General features: G+C 36.1%; 1 protein-coding gene across 1 annotated transcript; it reads left to right on the top strand.

Annotated features, from left to right (window-relative positions):
• The first annotated feature begins 1,721 nt into the window (after positions 1-1,721).
• LOC306882865 (DDB1- and CUL4-associated factor 5-like) lies at positions 1,722-14,484 on the top strand. The gene is made up of 8 exons (XM_079437843.1): positions 1,722-2,128; positions 4,427-4,570; positions 4,658-4,834; positions 5,090-5,219; positions 6,551-6,764; positions 8,832-8,898; positions 8,981-9,108; positions 12,710-14,484. Exons 1-8 carry the CDS (start codon positions 1,921-1,923, stop codon positions 14,015-14,017), a joined length of 2,376 nt encoding a protein of 791 aa, XP_079293969.1. The 5' UTR covers positions 1,722-1,920; the 3' UTR covers positions 14,018-14,484.
• Positions 14,485-18,484: the final 4,000 nt, after the last annotated feature.

The following is an 18,484-nucleotide window of genomic DNA, read 5'->3' as shown; positions in this document are numbered from 1 at the left end:
ACTATCTCAGTCTCTGCTTTGCGAGAATTTGAGATTGTTTAATCCTCATTACTCATATGGAGTAGTTTTAAATCAAATTATATTGTGCCTCACTTGCTCCTTAGAAAGCCAAAATTTGTCAAAACAAACAAATCCATCCCATAATTCAACTCTCAGACTTGCACTTGTCACGATTAATGCAAGCAAGTGGCAAATATGTGCAATGATGTCAGTGTTGTTCTATTTGTGGCCAGCAGAGGTTTTGGTGCAATTCAATGGAAATATGTCATGCTTGTCCAGACTGTAAAAGCTGTGCTAAAGAACTGTTTGCTGTTTAAATGTATACCTTCCACTAGTATTAGTTTCGTTTTGTTTTGTCTTTTATTTAAAAATATCATTTAAAAACCTTTTAGCTTTTTAATTCAAAAGTTCTGCTCCAGTTAATGGGGGATTACTCCGATAAATTTGTATTTGTAAAAAAAAAAAAAAAAAAACTGTGGAAAAAAATACTACCACTGTTAATTCCTTACTGGAATTTAATAAAACTACACACACTAAGATTTGTTTTGGTCCCTGCTTGTCATTTTTATGCTTTTTGAGTGAATATTAAATGAATATTCAATATTTGCCCTTAGCCACCAAACACTGATTCTTTAAGTCTTTAACTCTGCTAATATTTTCTCTGAATCACAACAAGATATAGAATACCAAAAGTTTTTGAATATTTAATTTAACATGATGTTGTAAAATTTGAATCTGAATGTAACAATTAAATATGAATCTTTTGAATCTGAATAATTTAATATGTTATTTATAATTTGGTAACACTTTATAATAACTGCACACTATGAATCATTAGTTAAGCATTAGTAAAAAGTCAATAAAGCTATAAATGTTCTTGAGCATATATATAATGTTTAATAATTGTATTGTCATATTTTATTAATGCTAAATTTATCATTTCTAAATTATTACGTAATTTACAAAGCAGTTATTTAGGAGTTGTCAGTGGTTCATAAGATCAGTAACACTTTAGAATAGGGAACACTTATTCACTATTAACTATGACTTTTCCCTCAATAAATTCCTAATTTGCTGCTTATTAATAGTTAGGAAGGTAGTTGTTAAGTTTAGGTATTGGGTATTATTAGGGATGTAGATTAAGGTCACGTAGAATAAGGCATTAATATGTGCTTAATTACTACTAATAAATGGCTAATATTCTAGTAATATGCATGCTAATAAGCAACTAGTTAAGAGACCCTAAAATAATGTGTTTCCTTTTTTTTAATGTAGCATTATTTGTTGTCTAATTTCCTGGGGGTGAAGCCAGGTAATTTGGTGCACTTTTTCCACTGAGATGGCTGGAACAAAATGTCCAAATTAACCTGAATTACATATTTAACAAATAACATTTAACTAGATAGATATTAACTTATATGACAACAAATAAATACTTAAATAGGTACACATACAGCATTCTGGTTCACTTTTTAATAACAATAAAACATTTAAAAATTAAGCACTGCATTAAAAGCAATACAGATTACAGAGACACAAGTGTTCACAAATTATATAAACAAAATTTTTTTTGTTTTGTTTTGTTGCAAAACTTGTAGAAACATACAAGAACAGGGAAACAATACACGAATATATTCCTACAAAGAACAATTATAAAAACAAGGACAGAAAAAGTTCTGAGTTTAGTGTTAGTGATCCGCTCCTGTGACGTCTTCACCCTTGCACCGGAGCAGGAAGTGCCGGCGGTCGGTGGGACTCCCAACCTTCTGTTTTTGCTGCGCACTTTCACGCTTTACCGAACAAACATGTAACGGTACATCCTCCAGCCGAAGCAGAATCCACCGAATCATACCCGAGCTCAAACCCATGACGGCCGGGACACTCTAGCGGCGGCGTTGAGACTCGTTTACCCGAGGAGAGATGAAGGAGGTGCGGGGCTGCGGCATGCGGAGCGCCGTCGGGTTCCTCTCCCGCAGGACAATCGGGGGACAGCCGCAGCTGAAGGAGGACTTCCAGCGGCGCAGAATGGCCGGCTGCTCCAACCTCTATAAGAAGGACATGCTCGGACACTTCGGCTGCGTCAACGCCATCGAGTTCTCCAACAATGGAGGCCAGTGGCTGGTGTCCGGTAAGATCCTCCGGTTCTGCTGATCTTTCTAATGTGGGTCAGCGAGAGAAAGACAGGAGTAGAGAATAGGCATGCAGAATAAAACATGCGTTGATAGGATTGCTTTGACATCTTTAATTTGTCAGATTGTGCATGCATGTTTTATTTTTCTGGGCATTGCCAAAAACAGGTTTCAGTCTTTAGTATTATATAAACCTGTTAAGGGCGCACTCAGTAAAAAAAAGTTTTTACACAAAGAAACGCAATGACCAGAGTAATGCCATTTAAAATGAATGATATTGGATTACATAATGCACATCCACATGAGATGAAGATCAGTCTTCTAGAAAAAGCTTTTTTTTTTTTTTTTGCATGAAGCGGGTCGCCCCTTTATGGGCGTAATCATGTTGACATCACGTGACCAGCCTTATTGCGAAACACTAAAGTTACTGATAGTTTACTAAGTGACTACTATTATAATAAACAATAAAAAGATCTACCATGCCATAGTTAATAGATAAATGGCAAGACATTAAACACAGTCATTGTCGCCCCAAGATAGCCTGTCCAAGATACAGTCGCTGCAACTTGTTAGAACTGCATCCAAAACATTTTCACAAACTTCATCCATTCAGTCTGAAGTCAGTATGAAGTTTGTATCACTAGTAGCCTACTATTAGTACAAATGAGAGCCAGATAAACCTAAACGAAACTAAGTGAATGCACCTTTGTAGGAGGGCCTCAGTAGTTTCAGTCGGACTCATTAATTGGTTGCAGCTGTTACTGATTCTTTTGGCTTCACACATTCTTTCCTGCTCAAGTCCTTTGTATGTTTTTGCACTTGCATATTTTCAGTCTTTACATTAGGCATGTACGGTGTGGTGAATGCAGAGGGTTCCCATGCTTCTGACCTGGAAACCAGGAAATATCAGACCATTTTAAAACTGAGGTTTCAAGGCCTGGAAAAGTTTTCTAGCAACGCTTGACTTTAACGTATTTTATCAGCTAGAAAGTACCTCGAATTGCATTATGTTTAAAATATTTTTTAACTCCAGTAATGACTAGAAAATCATGTAAATCCATGGGTCAAAACACTGAGAGAAGATTTTTTTTTTTACACAGGTTTTGTAAAGAAATGTAGATGAACTTTCCGTTAGTTTCACTGTGAAACTAATTGCAAAACACTGAAATTTCAGTTTCATTTTGTACAACAGATGACACTAAAACAGGAGTTAGGATGCTGCCATCTTTAATGGCTTGCATGGCAACAAATGCTCTAGTGGAAATCCATCCATTTAAATAAAACACGTCAATCTGTATAGTCTCACAATAACAGACTAGGCCTACTGTTCAGAAGTTTGGGGTTAGTAAGAATTGTTTAATGTTTTTGAAAGAAGCCTCTTATGCCCACCAAGTCATTTAATCAAAAGTAAAAACATCAATATTGTGAAATATTAAACTTTTTTCTAATTTATATTTTTTTTAAATGTAATTTAGTATTGTAATGCTGAACTCCAATCTTCAGTGTCACATAATAATAATCCATCAGACATCATTGTAATATACTGATATTTTTCTTATGATTAACAATGTTGAAAACAGTTGTCTTGCTTAATATTTTAGTGTAAACCATGATGCTTTATTTCAGGATGCCTTGATGAATAGAAAGCTTAAAAGAATAGCATTTATTTGAAATAGAAATCTTTTGTAACTTTTATCAATTTAATGCATCTTTAATGAATAAACATTATTAATTTCTTCAGGTTAAAATGGCATCTGGAAACGTGTCACTGTTGTAACACAAGGCAGTCACCTAAATCTTTTATTAGATACAAATGTGTATTTTCCTGTTGGCTCAGAATTTTATTTACGAACATAATTCATATGTAGACCAGATTTGCCATTCAAGTTTGTCATCACATTATCACAGAGCTTTTTTGCAAGTCTCCAGACTGTGCATTATATTACAAACGATATAAAATAATAAATTAACAATGAGTGTAAAGATTAAAGTAGCTATATATTTATTTATAACAATAAAAACCTAAACACTTGATGAATTCACTGAGCAGAACTTTATCACATTTACATATTTGCACCAGCTGAGAATAAAGCCCTTTTGTAGTAAATCACAGCAGGAGAGGGCTACATGATGTTTTTGTTATCACGGCCATGAATTTCTGAACTTCTGTTGAATAAGGCTCCCAAACTCTTCTTAAAACAGCCAGATTGTGTGCATATAACCTTGCTTTCATACCCTCAGGAGAGTGATGCTGAAACATTTCTCTGGTGAATCTATTAATATGTCTTGTGTTGTAGGTGGAGATGACCGCAGAGTGCTGCTGTGGCACATGGAGAAAGCAATACACTCACGAGCCAAACCGATCAAGTTGAAGGGGGCGCACCTGTCCAACATCTTCTGCCTGGCATTTGACAGCACCAACAAACGTGTTTTCTCAGGAGGTAAAACAAGCAGCTGCTCAGGTTTGTGATGCTGCTGCTGAAACAGAGGGGAGATCAAATGTCTAATGTTTCTGTCTGTCGCTGCAGGAAACGATGAGCAGGTGATTCTGCACGACGTAGAACGTGGCGAGACGCTCAATGTCTTTTTGCATGATGATGCTGTGTATGGTCTGTCCGTCAGTCCTGTTAATGATAACGTCTTCGCCAGCTCATCTGATGACGGCCGAGTTCTCATATGGGACACACGAGAACCGCCACATGGAGGTTTTTAATATGGCCCCCTTCTTTAATGACACATAAAGGATAATCACAGAAATCACTTCATTGTCATATGATCCTTCAGAAATCATTCTTATATGCTAATTTGGTGCTCAAGAAACATTTCTTATTATTATCAAGGTTGTGTTGCTTAATATTTGTGGAAACATGATAATTTAATTATTTTAATGTGTGTTCTAGAACCTCTGTTTCATCTAAATCCTGAACTGTTCTAGACTCTAATTCTGTTGTGTGTTCTAGAACCGTTCTGCTTGGCCAACTACCCCTCAGCGTTCCACAGCGTGATGTTTAACCCCGTAGAACCCCGTCTGCTGGCCACTGCTAACTCTAAAGAGGGGGTGGGACTGTGGGACATCCGCAAACCCCGCAGGTGAGATGGAGATCTGTCTGAAAAACGCACACACATTCTGTCCCAGTCTATCTATCACATTCCATCACTCTTACTTTTTTCTTTCAAAGTCTAAAATACATTATCAAAAGAAAGTTTGAGAGGTATTTAGAGAGGCTAAACATTTTTCAGAATAATTATCAGATCTCAGCACTTTCACTTAGTAATTTTGTGATAGAACACTATAATACTGTGTTAATTTATTTTTAGGGTATGAGTTTGAAATCTGAACAATAAGAACTAGTATGTAAATCAGGGGTGGTTAGTCTGTTACTAATCCTCGGCTGTAAACAATATTTATCCATTATTTTAATTTCAAATCCAAAATGCTTTTTCAGCATTGATTCTTTTTTACACAGTACAGTAATACAATCTTTTATCGACATATTCACACACAATAAATATAAACAATATATTATTTAATGCGTTTGACTTCTAGATTTATATATTAAGTTGCTCAAGCAAGTGGCAAAACATTTAAAGGAACACTCCACTTTTTTTGAAAATAGGCTCATTTTACAACTCCCCTAGAGTTAAACAGTTGAGTTTTACCGTTTTTGAATCCATTCAGCCGATCTCCGGGTCTGGTGGTAGCACTTTTAGCTTAGCTTAGCATTGATCATTGAATCTGATTAGACCATTAGTTTCTCGCTCAAAAATTACCAAAGAGTTTCGATAATGTTCCTATTTAAAGCTTGACTCTTCTGTAGTTACATCATGTACTAAGACCAACGGAAAATGAAAAGCCTTTCATAACCCACTTTAAAGAACTTTGTTTTTCTACTGTTAACTGAACTTTTTCCTGGTTATTGCACAGCTGCTTCCAAATATGTAAATAAATGGACAATGAATATTAATTTGAGTGGAGTTTTTTTTTAATTTTGTGTAAAAAAAGGAAACTGCAGAGGGCCATGAGGAATATGAAAGTAACACAGTTAGCTGCCACAGACATGGTTCAAATAAACAGTTTAGTGTCATTATACAAGTATGTCTGGCTGAAATTGGTTAATCAGAATCAAGTGTTACAGAGAACGGTGTTTATAAGCAAAAAGGGTTGCTGAACTATGTCCAGTAAAAGCTTGAACGCTTTCTTCGGACCAAATATGGACTGCAATCTAGCTGACAAGGCCAGCTTTATCATCATAGCTGTCTGCTCTACTGCCTGAGACCAGCAGAGGACAGCAGAGCTTGTGTAAAGTTGTTCAGAATTTGGTCACTGTAAACATGATCTCCTGAAATGACACAAATCTGAATAATGATCTTTTATTATAACCTACTTTCCTCTGTGGTTGATATCTCTGTTTTTGCTGTAGTTCTCTGTTGCGGTACGGAGGGAGTTTGTCTCTTCAGAGTGCCATGAGCGTGCGCTTTAACAGCACGGGGACGCAGCTGCTGGCTCTGCGCAGACGTCTGCCTCCTGTCCTGTACGAGCTCCACTCTCGTCTGCCCAGCTTCCAGTTTGATAACCAGGGCTACTTCAACTCCTGTACTATGAAGAGTTGCTGCTTTGCTGGAGATCAGGATCAGGTTAGAGAAACAGGATACTCAAAGCTTACAGTAGATGCCAGAACTATGTGGGACCAAAGTGCCTTTCACTTATTGATTGCCATCCAAAAATTGCACAAAAAAAATTACCGTTAATAAACTACTTTTTTTTGTATAAATAAATTACTTTTAATCAAGCAGAGACAAATTAATTTGCATTTCAAATCACCATATTTGAACGATTTCTGAAGGATCATAGGCTGCTGAAAATTTAGCTTTGCCATCACAGGAATAAATTACGTTTTAAAATAGTTATTAAAACAGTTATTTAAATTGTAATAATATTTCACAGTATTATAGCTCTACTCTATTTTTGATTAAATAAATGCAGACTGGTCAGCACCTCTTGATCAGACTTTGTTCAAATTTCACTTTAAAAAATCTTACCAAACTTTAAACTCTGCAAACAAATCTCAGATATTTTGTTACATTATTGTAGATATTTCACCAATTACCAATTTTTGGATAATAGGGAAGGTGTCCAAGATGGAGCGGAAGTTGTACTAAGCTTGTAAAGTGATCTCAACATGGCAGCCACCAAAATACAACCTGTTCCATGCAGAATAAATCAGATTTTATTAGACTGCTGATTTGACTATGGCTGTTGAGATGATCTATAATCACATTTTAAAAGGGGTTATTTATTTATTTTATGTTTAATTCCATGCATCTGCATAATTATTCTGGTTTAAGGTCATATCCATCAAATGCCGGTCAGACTGGTTTCTTAGGGATTCACATCTTTTATTCAGAAAACCGCTAGATGGAGCATAACAGAATGAACTAAATCTCCAAATGACCCATCTCTAATAAACCTAATCTGTCTTTCTTTCTATCTATCTGGCTGTCTGAACACTTAACTTAACCAGTCCCTTTAACACATCTAGTAATAGGTCAAATAAAAGTGTGTATGTGAGATAGATCACTGATTGTACAGGAGAGGTTGCATGTGTGTACATGTTTGTGGGTTGGTGGACATGTGTGTCAGTAGATGTTGAGTGTGTGTGTGTGTTTTCAGGTATGTTCAGTGAGGGAATGTTGGGTTATGGCTTGTAGAAGCTTGTTTTATCAGTGTTGAATCTAAAGCGCAGCAGATGCTCTTCTGTCTGTCTGTCTGTGTACGCTATGGTCTCTTGGGTTCTGTGTTTGGATTTTTTGTATGTTTGTCCAGCTGTTTCTGCTCTCATTTTCTGTCTGACTGTCTTACACCTCCTTCTACAGAACGGTGGATTCTCCTCTCTAAACTCTCTCTAACATCTGAACAGCTCAGTGTGTTTGTTTTACTCGAAACTGTTTTCAGAAATTAGATAAATGTGTCTGAAAACCTCCTCTTGGGGAAAATCTTTTTTTTTTCTATTTTAAATAAAGTTAATGTTCTATGTTATTTATATACTACCATATAAAAGTTTGGGGTTGAGCAAACTCTTAGATGCTAATACTGTAATATTGTGAAATATTATTACAATTTAAAATAACTGTTTTCTATTTGAATATATTTTAAAATGTAATTTATTCCTGTGATGGCGAAGCTGAATTTTCAGCAGCCGTTACTCCAGTCTTCAGTGTCACATGATCCTAAAGAAGTCATTCTAAGATGGTGATTTGGTGCTTAAGAAACATTAATTATTATTATCAGTGTTGAAAACAGTTGTGCTACTTAACATTTTTGTGCAAATCGTGATTATGGAAACTTCTTTTTTTCAGGATTCTTTGATTTAACAGAAAGTCTTTATTTATTGTACAATGTTAAACTCTTTACTGTCACAACTTAATGCATCCTTACAGAATAAAAGTATTAATTAAATTTAATTTAATTAAACATTTGTAGAAAGTGATTTTTTTTTTTTTTTTTTTTGCGGATTCGTTGTTGAATAGAAAGTTTGAAGAACCTTTATTAAGAACAACACAGCATTTAGTTTAAATATAAATCTTCTTCTAGAAGAAAATTCTAGAAACTTCTCTTTGCAGACCGTGTCATATTTCTCTAGAACTCTGTGACATAACTGGATAGTGTGTGTGTGTAATAATAGATTCCTTGTGTCTTTTCAGTACATCTTGTCTGGCTCAGATGATTTTAACCTTTACATGTGGAGAATCCCCAGTGACCCTGAAGCAGGTAAACACAGTCACTCATGCACAGGCTAACCGTGTCTAATGTTATTATTATTTATGGACTCATTCTCTCTCTGTCTCGACAGGAGGTCCGGGTCGAGTGGTGAACGGGGCTTTTATGATTCTGAAAGGTCATCGGTCTATCGTGAATCAGGTCCGCTTTAACCCTCACACGTACATGATCTGCTCCTCAGGGGTGGAGAAGGTCATTAAGGTTAGTTGTTACTCTTATACAAACATTATAATAAACATATTGAGCATCAGAACAAACTAAACAGAAGAGATAATTCATCAAAAAATAATTTAGTAAATTCTGTCATTTACTCCTCATTATGTTGTTCTAAACCTTTATGACTGTCTCTCTTTAATGGATCATAAAGAGATGTTTACCCTGCTTTTTTCATACTACTGTAAAAGTGAATGGGGATGGATGGTTGGATTTAAATGAAAAACATTATAAAAGTAATCCATATGGACTGTGTATTATATTCCACGTTATCTGACAATTTATGTTGGTGTTTATTGAAAATTTTCCCCTTTACTGTAGCTCCCCCGTCTCATTTTTGACACCGTTGGTTCTCACATATGCTTTTTTTAAAGAAATTAATACTTTTATTCAGAAAGGACGCATTAAATTGATCAAATGTGACAGCAAAGACATTTATAATTTAAAAAAAATAGTGCTACACAAGCATAAATGACATTTTAAAATATATTAAAATAGAAAACAGTTATTTTAAAATTGTAATAATTTGTCACAATATTAATGTTTTTACTGTATTTTTTTATGAAATAAATGCAGCCTTGGTGAGCATAAGAGACTTCTTTCAAAAAAAGCTACCATTGAGAGGTCTTAAATTTCAGTCTGGTCATCGCACAAACATACATTTCAACTTCTTTTGTGGTACTTTTAGGGTGTATTTTTGATCATATTTGGAGCTGAACAGCATCTGTTGACATTCATTTACATTTTGTGGAAGAGAGCAGCGTAAATATTCTACCTTATGTTTTCTTTTTCTGTTATGTGGAAGAAAGTCATACGGGTTTGAAACATGAGGGTGAATAAATGGACGAAATATGATTTCTGGGTAAACTATTTCTGCATGACACGAGCAGACCTGCCACACACACACACACACGTAAAAGAAAAGATCCTGCTTGTGTTAGAAAGATCATCGTGTCTGAACTTGTGTCTGTCCTACATTTAGTCTTAAATGAATTTCTGCTGTGGCTGGTTCAGCCACACCTAAAACCCTAAAGGCACAGAATCTCGGCATGGTTTTGCCCGTCTCACACTTCACCTGTCTCACTGACCTTAATCATTATGAAGCAGAGAGTTACAACTTCACATCTGCAGCTTTCCAAAAAATATAACATAATCAGCGGTTACTTGTTGCGATGTCTTCATGACCACAAGGTCTCCATTTTTCGATGTTGTTATGCAGCTGTCATGTTCTACGTGAGTTTGTTTCTTCAGTCTTGTCATGTGCTATTGTGAGACTGAGTGAGACTGTATCTTTCACTGGTGGTTCTTGTGAAATCTTGTTTGGCAGGCAGTAGATATTGAGTAACGCTAGAACACTGTGGGCCTGTTCTTGCTCTCTAAACTCAAGAGTCAAGTTTGTCAGAGACCAGCATGGCATGTTTTTTTGTAACACACAAACATACACACCTGCTGTGTTTGTATAGACATAGAAGTGGCTACAGTGATTTATACATATTCAGTTCTGTAATAATTATATTCATATTCAGGCCTGTTTCACACTCACGTATGAGCAGTGAGTAAGAAAAACCACAAAAGCTGACTCACACATTGTGCTTTCACACTGACGGCATGCCAACTGCGTTTGGAGTCTATAAATATTTTTTATGTTTTTGAAATAGTCTCTTATGCTGACCAAGGCTATATTTATTTAATCAAAAATACAGTAAAACAGTAATATAGTGAATTTTATTGCTACTTAAAATTGAAAATAACTTTTTTTATTTGAATGTATTTTAAAATGGAATGTATTCCTCTCATGGCAAAGCTGAATTTTCAGCAGCCATTACTCATTACATAATCATTCTAATATGCTCAAGAAACATTTCTTAATATTATCAATGTTTAAATTCATGATTTTTTCTATTCTTTGTTTTCCTATTCTTGGATGAATAGAATATTTAAACAACAGAATTTATTTAAAATATAAATCTTTTGTAATATTTTAAATGTCTTTTATTGTCAGTTTTGATCAATTTAATGCTTCCGTGCTGAATTTTCTTTTTTTTTTGCTGACCCTAAACTTTTAAATGGTAGTGTATGAAATTTTATATTATAATAATGAGAATAATCATAATTTTAAGTTGCAGTTATTGACAGTAAAGAATAAAACAGATTTTAAAAATGGAAAAATGCCTTTTTAGTTTTGTGTGAATTCTTAATCTAAATGTTCATTTCTCTGATATATGATAATGATTTCTATTTTTTTAAATCTTACTATAATATTTTACCTTACATGCTATAATTATTTATTTGATAAATTCTATAAAAATAATTCTGAATAGAAGTTTATTCATCTAGTATTAATACTGGTAGGAAAAAGATACACTGTCAGCTTAATACAAAGTAAAGAAAATAGTTTTCTTTAGCACAGTCAGTTTAAAGTCTTTATTTTTATATATGTGTATGTGTGTGTATATATATATATATATATATATATATATATATATATATATATATATATATATATATATATATATATAAGCTAAAGACTTTAAACTGACTGTGCTAAAGAAAACTATTTTTGTAATTATATACACTGCTGCTCAAAAGTTTGGGATCAGTAAGATTTTTAATGTTTAGAGTCTCTTCTGCTCATCAAGGCTGTATTTATTTGATCAAAAATACAGAAAAAACAGTAATATTGTTAAATCGTATTGCAATTTCTAATATTGGTTTCCTATTTTAATATACTTTAAAATAGAATTGATTTATGCAGCGCTGAATTTTCAGCATCAGTACTCCAGTCTTCAGTGTCACATGATCCTTCAGAAATCATTCTAATATGCTGAATTATTATGTTAGTTGTAGAGTATGTAGAGTGTTTAAACTGTTGTGCTGCTTCATATTGGTTTTTTTGGAACATTTGATACTTTTTTCTTTGATTATTTGATGAATACAAAGTCAAAAAGAGCAGCATTTGTTTAAAATAGAAAAAGTCTTTACTATGACTTTTTCTTAATTTAGCACATCCCTCCTAAATAAAAGTATTAATTTCTTTAAAAAAAAAAAAGAAAAAAATTTACTGACCCCAAACTTTTGAATAGCATTGTATATTGTAACACTAAATTTATTTTTTAAATAAATGCTGTTCTTTTTAACTTTTTATTAATCAGAGAATCCTAAAAAAAAAATCACAGGTCCCAAAACAAATGAAGCAGCACAACAATTTCCAACATTGATTATAATTCAGCATATTAGAATGATTTCTGAAGGATCATGTGACACTGAAGACTGGAGTAATGATGCTGAAAATTCAGCTTTGATCACAGAAATAAATTATATTTAAAGTATATTAAAAAACTGTTATTTTAAATTGCAATACAATTTCACAAAATAACTTTTTTTTCTGTATTTTTGATCAAATAGACACTTCCAATTGTAGACACATCCTTGATGAGCAGAACAAACAGAATAAACCCCAAACTTTTGAGCGGCAGTGTATATATATATATATATATATATATACACAGAAGGTCACTTGTTGTTAAAATGCTAAATAAATGCCTGTACCATGTAAAATGGGCCTAATTCGCTCCCTTTATCTCTGTAGGCATGGAGTCCGTATCAGCAGCCAGATAGTGTTGGTGATCTGGAAGGCCTGGTGGAGGACAAGTCTCGTTCTCTCTACACTCATGAGGAATACATAAGCCTGGTCCTCAACAGCGGAAGTGGCCTGTCACATGATTACGTCAGCCAATCAGTGCAGGAAGACCCCCGGATGATGGCTTTCTTCGACTCTCTGGTTCGGCGTGAGATTGAGGGGTGGAGCTCGGACTCGGACAGCGATTTGAGAGAGGGCGCCATTCTACAGCTGCACGCAAGAGCTCAGCGTTCCACACGCTCCACGCGATCCACGCCACGATCTCCTGCTGATGTATCCGCCGCACATCAAAGCGACTCTGACCACTCCTCTTCATCCTCATTGGCCGGACCAGACGCGTCCGGGAGCGAGCGGACTGATCAAGATAGGAGCGTGTCGCAGAGTCATACAAGGCCACGTGCGTCTGCGTTTCTGCTAGACCTTGTGAACGAGGACTCAGATTCCAGCGGGTTCTGGTTGGACCCGATGCCCCGTCCCAGATCTCCAAGTCCACATGAGAACTCGAGCCTTTCTAGCCACGCCTCCTCAGCAGGCGTGGCCTCTAGTTCTAGCTCCTCCCCCAGCTCATCTTCTAGCTCCTCGTCCAGCACCGACGGCGTCGACGAGGAGCTGCGCAGGAGCAGGATGCGACAGCGCAACGCAGCCAGATGGAGGCGCCACATAGGCCTTTCAGGAAGAGACTCCGCCCACAATCTTCACGGCGCAACAGATTCCAACTATCCCAGCATTTCCATCCATGATCCATCATCACCCTCTTCGTCCTCAGGTGACGAAGGTCGACCTTTCAGGAATCGTGGAAAAGAAAAACCAAGCGGACACAGCTCAAGTCTCACGCACTTATCTGACAGACAAATGCAGTCCAGATGTAGGCGCCGCTTCACTTCCTCTTTCTCAGGTGGTGATGCTCCTGTGGAGAGGGTGAAATCTCGAGCGGGCTTTATCGCAGAGTCTGGGGAGGAACAAGAGCGAGGGAGAACTAGCGGGGAAGAGTTAAGTGCTGTGGATGAAATAAACGTGACACTCAGCAGTTGCACCACAGTCCCTGGGGTTAACGGACATCCACATGCAGATGAGAACCACGCAGACTCTATTCACCCAGAATGCTCTGGGGCAGAACTCAGTAAGAACTCTGGCGACTCCAGGACCCAAGGGGAGCCCTCTGCAAGGGAGATCTCCAGTGTTGCTGGGAAACGGACTTGTTCGGACTCAGGAGACGAGGAGGATTCACCATCGGAGAAGAGGGCGAAAAGGTGGTGATGTCACAGCACAACTCACTGACTCTGAGTCAAACTTATTTTGAGTTGTTTATCTTTGGACGCTTTTGGTTTATTATTTTTGAACCAACTTCCCTTTTTCTCTTTACCTGATGTCACGCATTCTGGGGTCACACCACAGTGATGACACTAAAAAAAAAAAAAGATATTAGTGATATTAATATGTTATTGGAAGAAAAAAATAACTGCAGTGCTTTTGGTTTTGTAATATTTTAGTTTCATTGAACCTGTAACATTTATGTTGGGAGTTCTGGTTTTGTTTTTGGGCTGTGAGAAGAAAAGGGATTTGAGAGCATTTCTACAAGGATGTCTGTTATGAGTCTGTATCAGTGGAACTGGGGTGGAAGGGGGAGGGGGGGGGGGGTGAAAAACAGTGTTTCCATGGTAACCTCATTGAGCAGCAGCTCAATGAGAGTTCTGCATTAAAGTTCTGTTCCAGTGTTTCCATAGAAACCCTCTTGTTATGTCTCTTCTTTCTCATCGTCCGCCATTCTAATCAAAGTAATAAAATAGATATGTATAGGCAGATGCCCTATTAGCATCTGTTTCTATGGTAGCCCTTTGGGCAGGTACTCTTCAGATTTTGGTAGCCCGAAAATAATTTAACTAGCCCAAATAAAATAAAGACCATAAATGTCAATCAAAAACATTTTCAATACACAAATATCAACGAATATCAAGGAAAGAGTTTTATTTTACTATTTACAAGGTATCAAAAATCTATTTAAGGCAATTTGAAAAATTATTTCTTCGACAGTTTTAAATACATTAAATGGTATAAGGCCTTAAAAACTCTTCAATTTAGCATTCTTTATACCAGACCTGTACAGCATGCACACAAAAACTTTTAACTTTAATGTGCTATTTATATTTGATTCGACCCTTGATGTAACTAAATGATGTACATTTTAGGTTACCTGAGAACACATTTTTACTGTACAATACACTGCAGTTCAAAAGTTTGGATCAATACATTTTTAAAAAAAAGTTTCTTATGCTCATCAAGGCTGTATCTATTTGATAAAAAATACTGAATATTATTTCACAAAATAATATTGTGAAATATTATTGTAATTTAAAATAAATGTTTTCTATTTGAATATACTTAAAAATTTAATTAATTGTGAAGCAAAGCAGTGTTTTCAGAGTCACATGATCCTTTAGAAGTCATTTTAATATGCTGATTTTTAATCAATGTTGGAAACAGTTGTACTGCTTTTTTATTTAATTTTTTATACTGTATTTTTTGGGACCTGTGATTATTTAAAAAAAATAAAAAGTTAAAAAGAACAGTGTTTAGTCAAAATAGAGATTTTGTGTTACAATATAAACTATTCAAAAGTTTGGGGTCAGAAATTGTTTTCTTTCTTTTTTAAAGATACTTTAAAAAAGTTTAAAGCAAGTTAAATAAACTTTATTCAGCAAGGATGTGTTAAATGGGTAAAATTGATAGTAAAGACTTCTATTGATAGCCCGACTGGAAAACACAATAGCCCCGGGATGTCGCGCTAGCGATTTTGCGAGCCCTGGCATATGTGAATATCTATATCTGTAGTAGACTTCAGAAGGTGATTTTGCTAAAATAACCCAAAACAACAAGAAGGAAGCCATTAGCTAACAACATTTAACAGGCACTACAGTTTAAAAAACTGTAATATTGCGTTAATAAATATTTCTTAATTTAAATGTCGGGGGGTTTTACAGCTAGAGGCTGCACAATGTTGTGCTTTTTTTATTGTGAGTGATGACACATACAGTAATACCCTCTCACACAGTACCAGTAAATTGCCATAAAATTACTGTAACGACATTACCGTAAATACAATATCGTTCCATCTTTTTACCTTTAAAGCACCATTCACACATCGGTTTCATATTACCAGTAATTTGTGTGACATCATTAACCAGAAATGACCTCTAAACGGTTGCGCCATGTTGTTTTTAAACATGGAGGAGTATACACGGTCAGTGTTTTTGTTGATGTTTTCATTTTTGTGTCAAACGTTCATGTTTGTGCAGTTGCTTTTGGCCCAGAGACACTACGTACACATTACAAGTTTCAGGAGTGACAACCCCATTTAAATGCGGGAGTGAGTCCCGTAAATGATCTTTCCATGTGTGTACGGAACAGCACTCACTCCAGCATTTGTAACCATAGCAACATTCTGTCCTCTTACGGGAGTGAGTAAAAGTTTAGCCGTTTGTTATGTGCCATTTTTTGACTAAAGACTCTTTTTGTCCGTCGATTTTAACTAAATTACCGCTGATAAACGTGCAGTGTTATGGTTATGCTCAAGAGGCTGCTTTAGAGAGCGCTGTCTTGCAGTGATACCATGTCCTCATATTTACAAGCGCTTTTAGGCATGTTGTTTGGTCTTATCTCATAAAGATAGGCACTTTATGAAGTGAAGTTACATACGGCCAAGTATGGTGACTCATACTCGGAATTCGTGCTCTGCATTTAACCCATCCAACGTGCACACACACAGCAGTGAACACACACACACCGTGAACACACACCCGGAGCAGTTGGCAGCCACTTATGCTGCGGCACCCGGGGAGCAGTTGGGGGTTCGGTGCCTTGCTCAAGGGCACCTCAGTCGTGGTATTGAAGGTGGAGAGAGCGCTGGACATTCACTCCCCCCACCACTTTATTATGAAGTTAATAAAGTGATCTGTTGGACATGATATTTGTTTTGGTGTTATAAAACAAAGAATTTGGGTGTTTAAGTGTTTTTTGTGCTTGTCCTTGTTTGTTGTTGTGTTTGTCTATGAAGATCACTGACACTTTACCGCAGGTCTCATGAGCGTAGCTAGCCCCATGCTAAGTTAAAACTTCTTTCACTGTTATTTTCTTGCATCTCACAGATGAATACACAGATACACGTTCAAATGCGTCATTAACAACTAGTTGTTCAGTTCAGTTCTGTACACACTGCGTAGAATTTCTGTAAATGCGGTTGTCACTATCTGTATTTTTCGGGAGTTAATGCGGTTGTCGAATGCGGTTGTTAATCCTGTATTATAGTGAATTATGTGTGTACAGAACACGATTAAGGAGTAAAAGGTGAACTGACAACAGAATTTGGCTTCATTGTGTATGTGGCCAATGAGAATTTCAACAGCTCTGGATTGGCCCAAAGTAGATGTCTTATGTCAGCGTGTTCTGAATTTATACGTGCTCATACCCTTATAGACTTCACTACATCCAATCAATTCACAGTAGAAAAAATAAGCCATGCCCTCTATTTTCCTCATTCAATATTCTGTTTCTCTCGGAAGTGCGTCACAATATGGAAGTAAAAACGGTCGCAAACTTCCAGTTCATGCAGACTTTAAAGATCCTGTTCACACATGATCTCTTGATGGTAATTTACCAGTAAAGTCTGTAGGTGTGAAAGGGGCTATTGACCATTCCAAGATGGCAGACGTGTCTGGACCAGCCGAATGTAACATCTATCTTTATATATCTATGATTCTAATTATCATGAAACAGGAAGTAGACTGCTGTAATATCTGGGTGAGTGTTCTAGGATATTCTGATGTGAGAATTGTCACCATGGTGATGCATCAGTATCTGCTCTCCATCTGTCTAATGGAGCGGCTTGAAGGGCCAAGTGAAAGATGATAATGTTGTAGGTCAATGCAGGGCTAGTTGTCTGAAACTCTTCCTCTACAGTCGATTGATAGTCCCTCGCAAATTCTAATAAATCGGGTGTTTTAACATCAACGTTAAAGTGAGATTCAAAAGTGCAGGGAGAGTTTATACTCAAAGGACACCAAATTTCTGATTCAAATTTAATAAAGTCCCAACATTTCCGGAATTCGGGTTCTATCTATCTATCTATCTATCTATCTATCTATCTATCTATCTATCTATCTATCTTAGTTTTGTTCTGAAATAAATCAATTTATCAATGAATTGATAAAAAGTGACAGACTTTTATGGTTACATGGCTTAAATGGTTAAATGCTGTTCTTTTGACCTTTCAATTCATAGATGAATCCCTGTAATCACTGATTATTACTGTTTTAATTACTGGAGTAATGACATCATCACAGGAATAATTGCATTTGAAAATATAGAAAACATTTGTTTTAATTTCTAATAATAGTAGTGTAGGGTAGTGTGTGTGTTTGTGTGAGGCATTATGATGTCATCATTGTCAGCCCTAACCTGTGACTCAGGTGTTGTCTGTTTGACCAATCAAAATGAACTAATTGTGTCAAATAAAGTTGAAATCTTACAGACATCCCCTGATTGTTTTGCAAAGAGCAGTGAACCCTTTGTTGGAGCCCTGTGAATCAAAATGCAGTTATTGAGTTTGACACAAAACAACTGCAGAAAAGTTCCTGTGGCTGATGCTGAACATATTCAACTGACGCCATTCAGAGAATTCACAGAATCACTGTAGTTTTTGTTTAATGAAAGCCTGCAGATGAGGAACAG

Source organism: Barbus barbus, assembly GCF_936440315.1.
Source record: "Barbus barbus genome assembly, chromosome: 16".
Classification (NCBI taxonomy): domain Eukaryota; kingdom Metazoa; phylum Chordata; class Actinopteri; order Cypriniformes; family Cyprinidae; genus Barbus; species Barbus barbus.
This window is presented reverse-complemented; position numbering and strand designations above follow the sequence as displayed.

Excerpts from the sequence above, each read along its gene's own strand:
- LOC306882865 (XM_079437843.1), top strand. The coding sequence starts at position 1,921 with ATGAAGGAGGTGCGGGGCTGCGGCATGCGGAGCGCCGTCGGGTTCCTC. Across the intron at positions 4,571-4,657 it reads CAAACGTGTTTTCTCAGGAG|GAAACGATGAGCAGGTGATT; the intron begins GTAAAACAAGCA and ends CTGTCGCTGCAG. Across the intron at positions 8,899-8,980 it reads CCCCAGTGACCCTGAAGCAG|GAGGTCCGGGTCGAGTGGTG; the intron begins GTAAACACAGTC and ends CTGTCTCGACAG.